We start from the raw sequence: 14,981 nt of genomic DNA on the forward strand, positions 1-14,981 counted from the left end.
TGTATCTCAACAAATTTCTTCAGAATATAGAGCTGTGAACTAGCTAGTAAGATCACATTGCTTTTCCAGCTTCCTTTTTCAGAGGAGAATTTTTCATCCACAAAACAATTTGTTAGACTTTGTGACACCATCAGTGCAGCATACGGAGAATGAGTAGAATTTCCGTATTATTTATAAGACTGTGTGTGGCTTACTCACGCACCTAGTAGCACTAAAAGAATTAATTTCTCATTTGAGACAAGAAGCTAAAAGATGCATTCTCCACACAGGTGAGTTTCTTTTCACCTGAGTTTAGCCTTCAGAAACAAACAAAAAACACAAGTGCACAGTCCAAGCTAATCACTTATTTCATCACTCAGATGGCAGAATTCCCCAATATACAATCCTACAATCTCTGCAATTCAAAGTAAATGCAGGATGCTGCTCTAAGTATCTTGCTTCTCCTACCTCACCTTCCTGTGCATTCGTGTTCTTCCCTTTGTACTGGCACTAATGCTTGTGTGACTGCCTTGTTTCAAAAAGACTGTCATTTGTCACTGGATGCACAGCTTCCAGGAAAGACAAGTATCCAACAGCTCCCAAGAAGCAGTCAACATAGCTCACTTCATAAAAACTAGGTGAAATGAGATGGATGGAGCTTTATACCAAAAGGATACATCCCCAAAACTAAATAAAGGCCACAAGCATAGTTACACACTAGATCTGAGATACCTGTGTCATGGCTTCTACTTCAAAGCAGGAAAGCAAGATAGGAACAATTCTGAGCTAAACTAAAATTAATTGCTTAAGTCTCTTCTTTTTTCTTTTTCTTTCCTTCTTTCTTTCTTTTTCTTTTCTTTTTTCTTTTTTTAAGAAAACAAGTCTAGTGATGCATTCTATGCATCTATACACAATATGGAACCATATTAAAGTGACATTATAAATGCCTTCAAAAGAAAGTAAAAACAGATTTTACAGCTTGATTTCCACCTATGCTGCTAATTCTATACCTAAGAGAGTCAACTGAAAGCCCTTTTGGAGACAAGGAAAAACAGCAATTAGGCAGTCTACATTCCTTCACTTTTTTTGCTAACCATCTTAATATAAAATAAATCATAAAGGACAAGTTGGTTTCTMATTCAGACTGTGTGCTTCAAAAATACTACTTCCTTACGCAACATAACCATTAGAATTACAACCCTCCTGCAACAATGAAATCACATTCTCTCTGCTGTGTATAGGTCTTTCTGTGCCCAGCAGTACAATTTCTGAAAACTCACTTGAAAACTTATCTCAAAATAAAGAACAGAAATTTACCTGAATGTAATAAACCCCCTTTTTCTGGGCGTACATCATAAGAAAACAGTAATCCAAGTTTTGTTTTGTTCTCCATCTGAAATTCAATGAAAAACTTACGGATTATGGAAAAAAGTTATTTCAAAACACACTGGCAATACGAAGTAAATCACATTATGAAGGATGACGCATATTACTGAAATGTTAGGACAATTGCTTTTGGCACTGCTCCTTCAGGAAATCCTCTGTCTGAAAAAAAATGGAACAAAGCTTTCCCTTTATGCTTCAATACAGACAGTAAACTGGCTTATTTTGGATCTGATCTTATGAAAAGGACCTGACATTTCACTAAAAATACATGTGCATTTTAAGTGGTAGTTCAGCAAAAACTATTGGATTTTATACTGTATTTCAGAAGAAAAACAGTAAACAAAAAAGTCTATATACGACTCATGCAAAATCAATGAAAAAAAAAAGAAAAGAAAAAGCATATCAATTCCCAGCTCTCTTCTCAGAATTTAACACTAAAGGAATTCAACAAAGACTAACATTAGGCTCTAATCCTGCAAAGAACAACATGCAAATAGAATCAAGACTGATTCACAGAGCTCTTTTTGCATCCCCACACTTTCAAGAATTGCAGTAAGAAAACATTTCAAGAATTCACATCCCACTTGCCATTTCATAAACAAGAGAAGTGTGGATGTGGGAGGAGACAAGGGGAGATCTGGGGGAGTAAACTAACCTGACTCTCTCTTTTGAGTCTCCAAATGTCTCTTTCAAGTTCGTCAAGTCAGGATAGTAAGTTGCAGGAGGGGCTATTACTTCTACCAACCCAGAATTGATCTCTGTAGAAAATCTGTCAATAGAAACATGCAAAAAGGCAGATGAAATATTTTGAGTGCYAGAGACTTCATGCTCGCTTGCTTACAGTTGATGCCATTATTATGTCTGATATAACACACACTTGTTACACATATGTTCCAAACAATTAGGTTACTTGTACAAAGAATTCTCCTAACTTTCATGGCCAACTGGATTTCTGTCTAACAGAATGACATTCTTAAATTATGTTAATAGCATAATATCATGTTAATAGCTGTTTTAAAATTTGACTGAATCACTTCCCCTTAATTTATCATCTTGTTTATTTCTTCAAAAGCCCAAACCCACAAGAGACAAAACAATATAACCTCATATTTCTATAACTTTTTTTTWAAAAAAACATATCACAGCTTAATTTAGGAAAAACGAAAAACATAACAAAAAGCATCAATAAATTAAGGAGTCTTCCATTAAAACTGTAACTTACTCTTTTTCCAGGCTTGCTACAACACTGTTCACATAATCAAGATCAGTCTGAAAAAGAAAAAAAAAAACAGTTTCAGAGTTATACTTTTAAAGAACCACTAACACAAACATTTGAAGTAGCTGTATTTGAACATCAATTATAGCATGTAAGATATTTGAATAATATACAAACATATCGCTCATGTAACTATGATCTTTGTCTAATGGCAGAAGGAACAATTCTTCTGCATAAACACACAGGAATATCTGCTTTATATTCGCTTTTAATAAACAATTTTAATCCAATCAGTATTTTTTTTGCAATCTCTCATCCTCTTAATGATAAAATGATTGCTGAGTATTTGTATAGGAAGAAGTTCATATTAACATTATAGAATAATTAGTATACAAAAATATTACCAAAGGAAGTTTTCTGGAGACTAGAGCTTTAGATGTACATTCTTCTTTCAAAAATACATCTGATAAACTTTGCACTTACAGTATTGATGCCCCAATCTTAGACAACAACAAATGTGCTATTTTTATGTTTTCTTCACTAGGACTGCTTTTCTGAATCAGAGAGGACATATTCCTATCAGTCACCTGGTTCTTAAAATTGCACAAGTTCTAAAAATTACTTGTTGTTTAAAAAATTAATTCTGACATTCTGGATAGGTATATAGACCATCTAATGTGCAGAACTGTCCAACTCTGCAACCTATTCACTTGGTCATACACTTGCATCACAGGAAAGGAGAGTTTCTGAATTTGTAAATCAGACTAAAAAAACCCTAATCTTTGCTATATTTACTAATCTAACAATCTGACATACTATCTGCCAGTTTTCAAAGGAAATCATTCAAGGTCTATAAATCAACCCAGATTTCAGGGGCTCACAAGGATTCTACAGAAACAGCTGCCTTTGAAATGATGGAAACAAAGGCATAGTTCATACTTTTTCTGATGAATTTGTAATGCAGATTATCATTAATGGATTATACACACAGAGAATAAATCCCTTCCAGGCTTTTCTATAGAACTACTAATCTTGTTTGATAAAGGTTCTTACCCTTTGATCTTAAAAATCACTATTCCTATTTTTAAAGGTTTCCTTTTATAAACTCCAACATAATGCCAGTAACACATGCTTCTCTAAAAAGGACAAGAGTATTTTTTTTCCAAAAGTAGATTTGAAATTATATAAGAAAATATGAGTAAAAAGCATTTTCTATATTTTTTTCATAAATATTCTTTTCACAAGCACTACTAATGCTTTACAGGGCACAAGTTTTAATATGGAGCTTCTCTTCTAAGGTCTTGGCAATTTAAAACTCATCCTGCACTGTGTTCTGCACCAGCAGACTCACAAGCCAATATGAACTTGATACATCACTTTAACTTTCTAAATATACATAGGGATTCTGCATACACAGTTTATTGCAGCAATGGAATCCAAGACATAAAATTTTTCTCTRTTTTCAGTACTTTCAAATCAATGCCCTAATCATTACCTACAAAAAGTTCAACAGTCAATACATCCCTCTTTCACTGAAAGATCTCCTTTCATGTCTTTTCCTTTTAAATACTATAAAATGCAGAAATTGTTATCTAGTAGGCATAGGAAAAGGAAAATAATACAAATTTCCAGTTGATATTCCAAGCTCTGTGATTATCCAGTCTAATGTTAATAACTCAAATATCTGTTAAACAATACATACTGTAATTTCAACATATGGAAGAATGTAATAAAAAAATTATATATACACCAGAAACACTTCAAGTCCCCTGTAAAGTATCTTAGAGATTAAACTAAATGCCCATCTTGATCCTAAATGAGAGCATTTATTTAGCCCACAAATCCATGCCTTAGTTTAGCCTGCCTCGAAATGAACAYAATTTTGACCTATTTTACAGATACACCATGAGACATTGCTAATGCTTCTAAAATGATGTACTTATACAGAAGGCACTGCAACCAGAAAAAAGAAAATCTGTATTAGTAATTCACTACCTATTTCCCCTACCTGTTTGTGTCCCTCACGCAAAAGTTTGGCACTTTCCCATGGGGAGCTGCTATCATCATAACTTCATGTTAAGAGGTTATAGCCTCACAACCTCATGTTGCAACCTGTTCTGCTGTCAAACCAATTCAAGATCCTCTGGCCTAGCTGCACTGAACACCAGATAAAGAAAATACTAAGGCTAGTTCAACAGGTAATCTTGCTTCCAAATAAACACTTAATGACTGCATCAGCATAATGCAAAAGGASATGCCACTTTTAGAATGAAAAATAACATCAAAACTTTAAAAAGTCACTTTTGACAAAAGCAAGCGCACTAAAAACTGGATATTCTGCCATTATTTCAAAATAAGTAGTTACATTTTAACCAATAGCAAGCAGTGCTTGAGATTCAGAGCAAGGATTCAACACTAAATTCTTCCTCTCAGGATAACAGGTTGACTGCTGTCTTTCCATATCAGAACTTCCAGAGGCAACAAACTCCTCTCATTACCCAAACTAACACTAAGAGGGCTCTTTGCCAACACCCTTCAGCTGTGGACATGTCCCAGGAATGTGGCATCCATAACTGATTTCACACCACCTGCTGTAATGAAGTATGAGTATATGCAATGAATTCTGTCAGGCTGTGATCATACCCAAGGGAAGAGTTAACTACACAGGAGACTTTGCAAGAGAACAACTGAAAGGAACTGGAAATAGCCAAATAATTGCTCTGTTGTAAAACTCCGTCAATTAATGTCAATAAATTCAGCTAACAACTAAGAAGTAATGAAAGATCTATTATTGACCAAAATCTATTGCCTATTTTTGAGGAAGAAGGTATTCAAAAAGTCACTGCCTTAACAAAATAAAACCTAAGGTCCYTTTTAATCAATCTACAGGATTAGACTGCCAAAAACAAGCATGAACTAGTATGACAGAGTAAAACCCTTGTCTTCTCCAGGATCTTTAAACAGGACAAGACAAATCCAGATGAGTCAAAAGGAAATAATCCATGTAAAAAAGTTTAACTGTTATTCAGACTTCCAGTGAAGGTCATCTGGTAGACAGCAGGTTGACCTTGAAGTAGCTATGAAGAATTTAATTTCTTGCTCATGGTATCTGTGCTGCTTGCATCTCTTGAAAGAAAACATCATTGGTGATGCCAGTCAAGGCAGCACAACCTTTAAGACAGCAATAGACAGCAATGAATGCCTTTGTCTACCAAATATGGAGAAAATGACAAAGATGGAACTTTTGCAAAGATGGAATTTTTGCTTACAAAAAATTCAGAGTTGAATATGAAATAATCCCTAGGATTTGGGGATCTGAGAAAGGGAAGAAAAAATGAACACTTAGAGAACTAATCCCTTTAAAGTGATTTAAAAAAAAGTTGTGATAGGCCACAACCAAAGAGTTTATGATGCCAGCCACAGAGACGTATTTTACCAATGAATTGCTTAGAGCCTCACAGACAAGTCTGTCTTGTTAGGTGCATCTCTGGAAGCAAATGAAAAGCATAAGCAAGGCTGGTTATTTCAATACCAGCCATTCAAATCTTTCCTGATTGTTCTTTCTTCCCAATCATATGAAATCATTGATCTCTGAGAGCATGCACAAAACTTGGTGTGAGACACCCTCTATTTTTCATTCATACCAGGTCAGACCAAAGGTCCATCTAGCTCAGCATCTTGCTTCCAACAGTGACGCCACAACAGGATACAYAGGGAAGAGCAAGAACAGAACAAGTGTATACAATACTTTCTCCTGATGCTATCCATGCTCCAACTACCTTCAGCTCAGGAGACTTTCTGAGCCAGCCATGATTTTGCATTTAATACTCCTGAATAGATTCCTCTTMCATGTACTTCTCTGGTATCCCTTGAGCCCATGTAGACTTTCAACAAGAAAGGAGATTTTAGCTTATGAAACCTCTGGAATTTGACTGTGAATAAGGCAACATCTAAGATTAAACTCTTCACTTCAGCGGTTTCGATGACTGACACACACGGTGCTTTGATGAATCTCTCTAGAAGAAAACTAGGAATCAGTTGCTGTGGAATAAACCAAAGTTTCAGAGTGTTAGTGAAATAAGTTTCTAACTTCCCTCAGTTTTTGTAAAATGCTGCCCTACAATTCCCTACAGAACTTTCTCTAGTTTATGTGAGGCTATATTTCAAATCTACAATTATTCCAAAGTTTGTCTGAAGAAACATTGTTATTCATAACAAACGCACAAAGAACCAGAGCAGTAACGAACTCTCCAATTGCTTTTATTGATGTTTATGAGAGACTGAGTGCATAGCAAAGTAGTAGGGAATGTATTCGCTAGCAGGCAAAATGAGAGGTTAGAAAGCTTCAGTTAACAGCTAGACAACTAAAAGCTAAAACAAAGGTTTCTAGCTTTAAGAATCAATAACTCTTTCAACCTATTAAATCTTATCTAATTCATGTCTCCAAGAATGACAGAAAGTGGACTTCTTTTCAAAATGTAAGAAAAAACATGACAATTTACACCAAAACTACTCTCTAGATCAAAAGTTCATCTGCTCTCTCCACCTATAGCAGACACTCCGAAAAAAAAGATAGAAAAAACAAGGTATGTATAAAATGAGCCTTTCCACCATATATATACCTCCAAGTTGTGAGTAAGTAATCAACAGTTCACAGTTCCCTAGGCCCAAGTTCTATCCACATCATTAAATCCAACAGCTCCTACTGAATCTGTTCACAGTAAATTAGCTCAATTCCTTTCAGAACCAATTTATTCAGTCATATTCCACAAYATCCTGTTGCAACAGGGTCTACAATTACTTATGTGCTTAGTAAAAAATATTTTCTTTGTTTTAGATTTCACTTCTCAATTTCATCCAGTGGGTCAGCCATATTGCATCTTTGTCATCATGTCAAACTGATGTTTATATATAATATCTGAATAAGCACAGTGGGTCCAAATAGGACTGGAACTGGTTTGGCATACAGACAGCCTAAACGCGCAAATTGTTTGCATCTGACCATGCAGTTATTTTGTCAGTGAACAAGACAGAGTACTGCTASAACAAATAAAATATAGCCTTGAAGTTCGGGCATCTACATTTCACTAAACAGTGGGGATTCCTGTTCCCCTTTTTATTTCCTGCCCCACGTCCCTTGCAAAAAATTTGCTAGTGATACTGGGGAGATGTACATTTTCCACAGTTTGCCACTAAGCAGTGTTCTTACCCTAATTCCTTGCAACTGTCCCGTCAGATGTGATCAGTGCTGAACTTGGCAATATAAATTACAAAATTGTATCTGCTCTGAAAAAATTAAACTGTATGCATCAGTATAGCCACCTGGCTAGTGGACATTTTGTTTTAGCATTAGGTTCTCCAAATGGGGGGAGTGGTAGGTGAGGGTGGTAAAAATGCAAGAAAAAACAGGAGGGAATGCCCAGATACAGCGCACTGGCAATACAATTCTAGTATTTTCTTGTTCTCAGAGTTTGACTTACCAACCTTAACCATTTTTTTTTTTAATGCTAACATTTTCAAGATGTACATTGAAATACTCTGCAAAATGCACAAAGTTAAAATAGTTGATTCTGCTTTGAGCAGGGGAGCTGGACTAGATGATCTCCACAGGTCCCTTCCAAMCTCAATGAATTTGTGAATCTCAGATCTTGTTTGATGAGGCCAAACATCTGTCAGAATGAAATTTCTATTTCAGTTCATTTTAGGAAGAGCCAGTCAAATAGGAAGAGCCAGTCAAATTAAAATCCCAAGAAATATTTTCACAAGCCACTAGGAAAGGAAATTAAGCTGCAGATTCAAAGTACTCCAAGACCAGAAAAGGAAACCACAGACAAAGACGGAAAGAATTCAGACATTATTTCTACAGAACTTTCTAAAAAATGCATTTTATATGGACTATCAGATTATCCAAAGCTTAATTCTTAAATGAAGCCCATTATAAATAACAAGAGAGATATGAAGCTCCTGGAGAGAGYCCAGCACAGGGCTATGAAGATGATCAGAGAGCTGGAGAATCTGCCCTATGRGGAACAGCTGCGAGAGCTGGGCCTGTTTAGCCTGGAGAAGAGAAGATYGAGGGAGGATCTTATCAACGTCTATAAGTATCTGAAGAGAAAGTGTCAATGAGATGGGGCTAAACTCTTTTCAGTTGTCTCATGCAAAAGGACAATGGGCAAAAGCTGAACCACAGGAAGTTCTGCCTGAATATGAGAAGGAATTCCTTCACTATGAGAATGACAGAGCATTGGCCCAGGTTGCCCGGAGAGGTTGTGGAGTCTCCTTCTGCACAGATATTCAAGGCCCGCCTGGATGCAACCCTGTCTAACATTCTCTAGGTGACCCTGCTTGAGCAGGGAGGTTGGACTAGATGATCTCCAGAGGTCCCTTCCAATCTCAACCATTCTGTGATAAATAAATTTCAACTTATTCAAGAGCATCTTTAAGAAAAAAAAAACTCTGGGAAATAATCATTTGAATCTGGAATACTTGGTCATTTCATTGCTGATTGATTTTTGCAATTTTATTTGATCTCTCATCATCCCTACAGAATAGGGGTAGAATAATTCCAGCATATTTTTAATAATAATTAACAGTGCAAAATTGACAGCCTCCAGAAAAGGCTAAGCAAATGTATGTTTGACTTGAAATGGTGAAAATACTAATGAATACAATTACCTATATACACAAAGCCTTAAAATTCAGATAGGAAAAAGAAGCTACTAAAATGGTATTTAGAAAAGGTAATATACTTCTGGATATTTGTGCTATGAGGAAAGAAAAAGGAAAAAAAAAGCCTTAAAGAATAAAGCTGCAGCAGTGGTTTCCAGTGGTTGCAATGGTTTAAACAAAACTTGTGTGAAAAAAGGTAAAACTTTCTATTAGCATCCAACAACTAGAGCGGGGCGGGGCGGAGGGACGATTTTTCAGGCATATAATGTCATCCTTTAGATCTGAAGCAGTAATTTCAAGACAAATACAGGAAATATGAGAACAAGACTCAAAGCAAAAAAAATAGAATGCAGGATACTATCATAAAGCAACCTTCCATAAGCAGAGTTACATAAGCAAAAAGTAGCATCCACATCTTACACTGCCTAATGCCTTTACCTCTCCCTTACTGAAAGCCAAGACCCTGCTGCACAGGTAACAGTTACCATTCTCTCTCCAGCCATTTCAGTGCTTAATCAGTTACGTTCAGGACAGAATTTCACAATGCAGAGTCTTCAGCAGCARTATCAGGAATCCAAGTACGTTGGATTCTCTTGCCCCACTCTCRTTTGTCCCTGCCCTTAAGCCCTGCATGTCAGCTCCTCAGTCATCAAGGCATACATTTTCAGGGATTATGCTGTGAACCAGCCAGAACAAAAATCAAGGAACAAAACAAATCAACACACCCAAATGGAATTTATGTTAAGTGACATACAGCCTTCAACTACAAACCGATGAAGCCTGGCTTGCATCATCTGGAAGGAAGAAGAATACACGCATCTTCAGGCCAAGGCAGATCACAGCAGCAAAATTTGATAATGTTGTCCAAAACTTGCTGATTAACACAGTGCAAATTCAGTCAAGCATCCAGGTATGAAATCACAAGCTACAAAACTTCTGAAATAGCTTATTAGAGTTACTTTCAATCTCACAGATGTTCTGGATGTTACCAGAGAGACAAAATACAACTCTGCCTATTACCAGTAATGTTCCCTTAACATAAACATTAGATAGTATTGCTCAGGTGCATGCCGAAAGGAATTTTATAGAGAGAAGCATTTCAGTCATGCAAATGCAGGGCTTGAGACACGGGCACCGTTCTGAATTTTATCTTTCTGCTGAAGTTACTAAATTTGTCTCAGACCCATGGCAAGTTTCAAACTCCTGTCAAGAACCTCCCATGAGATCTAAGAAAAATTGTATCACTTGTATTAATCCCATTGAAAACTCTGCTAGCCACTACTATAGAAAGATGAGTGCAAAATCCTATGATGATGTCCAGTAACAGCTATCTACACTCTTCTTTCAGTTTGGGTGCCGTAGAAGCCGGGATTCCAACAGCAGCTTAAAATAAATCTCTCAAATTCTCACTGACAGCCCAAGCTACCCCTCCAGATATAAAAGCTGGTAGTATATCTGAAAGTTGTGTTTTTTTCATCTTGATCAGCTTTGAATGAGATGTCCAAAGCAAGAGCTATCATCTGTGTAGCCTGTGTAGGCTCCTGGTAAAGATGATGTATGGTTTGGCACAATAACCCTTTCTAGCTTTGATTAAAAAGAAAAAAAAATGTATGCTAAGATCTTCTAGACCTTCTCTAACTCATGATGTGCAGTCAGGTCATCTGGAGACTTAGAACACACTTCCCAGGCATCTGATGGGGCAGCTCTCAAGTCTTTGGTGAATAGCAGAAAGAATGGAATGTCCTCTGTAGCCAGTGTGATCTAAATATATCTAGGTTGAGAGCAAGAAAGACAAAATACTCCTTTGTTTTCTATCAAAAGGTCTGCTGATCAAAGAGATTCAGGCCCAGAGTAAGGAGAGGTGAACAATCCAGGCTYGTTTATTTTGATGGAGTAATTTTCCATACAATACTCCAATGTTAATACTTCCAAATGAGGTTCATCAGGGTTGATTCAGTATGTGCACTCAGTGATTAATTTATTAATGTTTTGTTCATACCAGTGCACAGGATGAGATCTTGTTGGGAGCTTGTGTCACATTGTGACCCAACCAGCAGAGAAACTTTTCCACCAAAGTAATAAAGAAAAAAAAATACTCTCCACAAAAGGAGGACAGAGAAAACATTACTGAAGATTAATAAATTTTAATTAAGCACTCACTATTTACAGAAAGAGTTGATAAGTTGGTAGAAAAAGATATTCAAGGCTCACAGGTTTCTAGCCTAGCTGAACAGTATGTACATGAACCAACAGAGTATGACTTGAATAAGCAATATACAAGGAAGTATAACACATGGCTAGCGCTCCAAGAACAAATGGTTGTTAAATTATTGCCTAATTACATGTAATCAGTAGCGTGTGGTATTAACAAAATGATTATGCATAGCTGAAGTATTTTCTGATTCTTTCTGAAATGATCTGCCTTTCTCATATTTTTGGTCAAATCAAAGGCTCATAGTTTTTCAATATACATTGATTACTACTTGTAAAAAGACTATGCTAAGAGCAGCTGCTGATTAATGAAGTGGACAGACAATTGTTTGTGATAGAATATCTCTAGAATAAATCTATTGTCTTCAGGGGAACCAAGATCTCTCCACAGAGAGAAATCTTGTTTAGATATCAGAAAGTATTTTAATTGCTCTCATATTTAGTAGTATCCATTTCTTTTATATTATATCTGTTGTTCAACTATGATGATGTAAAGTATTTCAAAATCCATGTTTCCCGTATTAATTACAATCTTTATTAAATAAAAATACTAGGCAGTCATTTTAATCTGGAATACACAGTTACTGAAATCCATAGTTTATAGTTTATTCTGAAAGTAAGTTTTCATATAAAGTGGATTTGTGAGATTTGAATGTTTGGTTCAAATCATCTGATGAGCATATGAACTAGCTACATAGTAAAGGAGACTAAAAAGATTTTAGTATAGAGGTATAATGAATCAGGGGTATTTATTAGTCATMCTAATGAATACCTGCAAATTATTCCGTAATGAATTATTTTTAACAAATTGGAGAACAGACATATGTCAGCTACTGGCACAATTGCACAGTTAACTGTCAAGCAATTCTAGCAATTATYTAAATAGGTGATTAGATATCACATCAATCCAGATATTTTAGAATTCCTTGAAATTCTAGTATGGAAATTTACTGTGTATAATTACATTTCTGAGAAATATCCATACAGTAAATAAATATGCAAGTATCTTCAGCAATTATAATGCATCTGTATTTACTAGCTCATCTGTTTACGCTATTCATACTGTTTGCATAGGTCATTAGCCTTAATTTTCAACTTCTTTTTCATAAAAAAAAAAAGTCAAGTTTACAAAGAAGGAGTAAGATTGAACTGCTGGGGAAAAAAAAGGATTAAAAAAGTTTTGTAGGGTGCTTAGCACAAAAAGATTATAATCCGTGACTGTGGCTCCTAGCAACGCTTACAAAACACTGTCAACTTGATTTCTCAAATAGGTTCAGTAAGAAAATGCTAGTATGAGCCTTTCAAAATACTGCTTTCTATATATTTCTCTTAAAAAAAATATTTTTGAAAGTCTTGCTATTCTTTTTGTTGGTACAGGCTATAGACAAAGTGCAGACAGTAATTTAAAGCTTATTGGCAAATTACATAACCTCACAGTCTGAGGTTACTATGCCAATTTTAATGGCACAGTTATTTAGCAGAGGCCATTACCATTTTTCAGAAAGTTTTGCTGCTATTTTAATACAGGTATAGATGATCAGAGTTCTAAGATATTTTTTATTAAGCCTTCATTAACGTACACATTAATGACATCAATAATCTAGCACATTTTAGGCTAAGAAGCTCCAGCAGCTATTTTAAACAAAGGAAAGGACTTTTGCTTTAAAAAGAGGTTTACCAGGGCTGTAGGCGTTCCATCAAATAGCCAGAGAAAATGGTCAGTAAACCTCCATGTTTGAACATACAGAAGGAAGCTGAAAAGCACAGCGTAACTCAGAAAAATAACAGTATRGATCAGGTAAAGTATTTATTGTGCTACTTTATTCTATGAAAGAGCTTCCTGTAGCATTTACAAAGCCAACTATAAGATACTGAACTTAACATATTTTTACCATGTTTTATATTTTCTTATCTCTTGATATTCTCAACCAGCAGATGTTTTAAGAACATTTTCTGCAGAAAGTAGCATCTATTCAGACACACAGGTTTTCATTGACTGGCAGGAAAAAGAAAACAATGCAATATATATTGGAAGACCACTAAAGTCAGTTCTCAGGTACAGCTAAAAATCATTTAAACTTTTAAAGTAAAGCTTAAAAATGAGCTAACATTAGAACTATCAGCACGCCTGTCTGCACTTAGCCATTCCTGAATGGACAATGGCTCATATGATTAAAATGGCTTTCCAAGTTTTATACATAACCAGAGAATCTACATTTTCAGCTGTGGGAACAAAATACTGTTTCAAGAGAGTATTATATGGTTACATGGAAGAAAGTTCAAACATTTATAAAAAGTTCCCACATTCCAAGCCACACACTTCAGAAAAAGCCTACAGATCAATAAAAGTATATGCAGTTCTCAGCAGCCAAAAAAGTTCTCTCTGAAATAAATTTTCCTTAAGATTTCAGCTAAATCAGAAGCAAATTGACCACACTAACAGAACACTGAATTAATCCACCCAAAAAGACTAGACTTACAAAATAAAAAGGTCCAGAAAAAAAGGGGGGAGGGAGAAAAACAACACACAACAACCTGTGCCTAACACCTCCAACTGCATCATCCATCTGATGCACCAGGACTAAGCATTAGCATTAAGCAGACAGGAACTCATCCCTACAACACCATAGTGTTTCTTGACTTTATTTTGCTGCTGAAGGAACAAAATGCCTAGTATCTCTCTCAGTCACTAGGCAGAAGTATCAGAAGATCTGCAAAATAACCAATCCACTGAATTTGTGTRCGCTATTCCTCTGATAAATAGAAAGGGCTGAGCTCATCAGAACTATTTATCTCAAAAACACCAGACTATGACACTGCCTCCTCTCCATGGAGGAAAGAGACAGTCATTTTTCTACATTTTGAGGAAGACAACCCAAGTAGTTCCCAAAAGGAAGGGTACTTCTGATGAAAGGCAGGTTAGAAACAGAATAAAAATATTAAAGTGATTACCTCTCCTATAAAGACAACCATAACACAATCCAGTTTCTCTTCCGGGGACAGCTTATCAATAAGGGAGTGGAGAGTTTCTGTAAGGTAAGACTTGACTTTTCTTTTCACTGTAGGAATTCCCATTACAATGGAAACTGAAATTAAACAAAACCAGAAATGTACTCTCAGTAATTTAATACACAAGATAGTAAAAAAAAAATTTGCCTCATAATATAGCATTGTTTCAGAAACATGAAGAGTTAAAAGACTGAGATAACACAGTAATTAAAATTAGTTAAAAAATACACCAGTATAATCAGGAACATGATTAACAATCATCACCAATGCTCAGAGTAAACACAGCAAAAAAAAAGRCAATCCTAGACATGCCAGACTACTGCATAGGTAATAATCAACAATCATGATATTAATCAGGTAAGGCTGCACCAAGACTTACAGACTCATTAGCCTCCCTTACTTAGTTTTATTTTCAGAAAGCCATAACCATTCTTCACAACTCAGTCTTCCATGTAAGAGTGTATTTTTAAATTCTCAGAAGAAGCATTTGAAAGCAACCCAGCTGAAAAAC

The 14,981-nt window shown here is 35.7% G+C and overlaps 1 protein-coding gene across 1 annotated transcript in view; it reads right to left on the bottom strand.

The window, feature by feature from the left end:
* The window catches only part of MGAT4A (alpha-1,3-mannosyl-glycoprotein 4-beta-N-acetylglucosaminyltransferase A), an 80,235-nt gene that overhangs the window by 27,709 nt on the left and 37,545 nt on the right, over nucleotides 1–14,981 (bottom strand). Inside the window, exons 5-8 of the mRNA XM_085321546.1 lie at nucleotides 14,414–14,547; nucleotides 2,588–2,634; nucleotides 2,021–2,134; nucleotides 1,297–1,372 (exon numbers count right to left, since the gene is read on the bottom strand). Of these exons, the coding sequence (XP_085177672.1) occupies nucleotides 1,297–1,372; nucleotides 2,021–2,134; nucleotides 2,588–2,634; nucleotides 14,414–14,547 (371 nt within the window). The remainder of the gene's footprint in view (nucleotides 1–1,296; nucleotides 1,373–2,020; nucleotides 2,135–2,587; nucleotides 2,635–14,413; nucleotides 14,548–14,981) is intronic.

This window comes from Rhea americana, unplaced genomic scaffold, assembly GCF_003343005.1.
Source record: "Rhea americana isolate MKP2758 unplaced genomic scaffold, rheAme1 scaffold_7, whole genome shotgun sequence".
NCBI lineage: Eukaryota > Metazoa > Chordata > Aves > Rheiformes > Rheidae > Rhea > Rhea americana.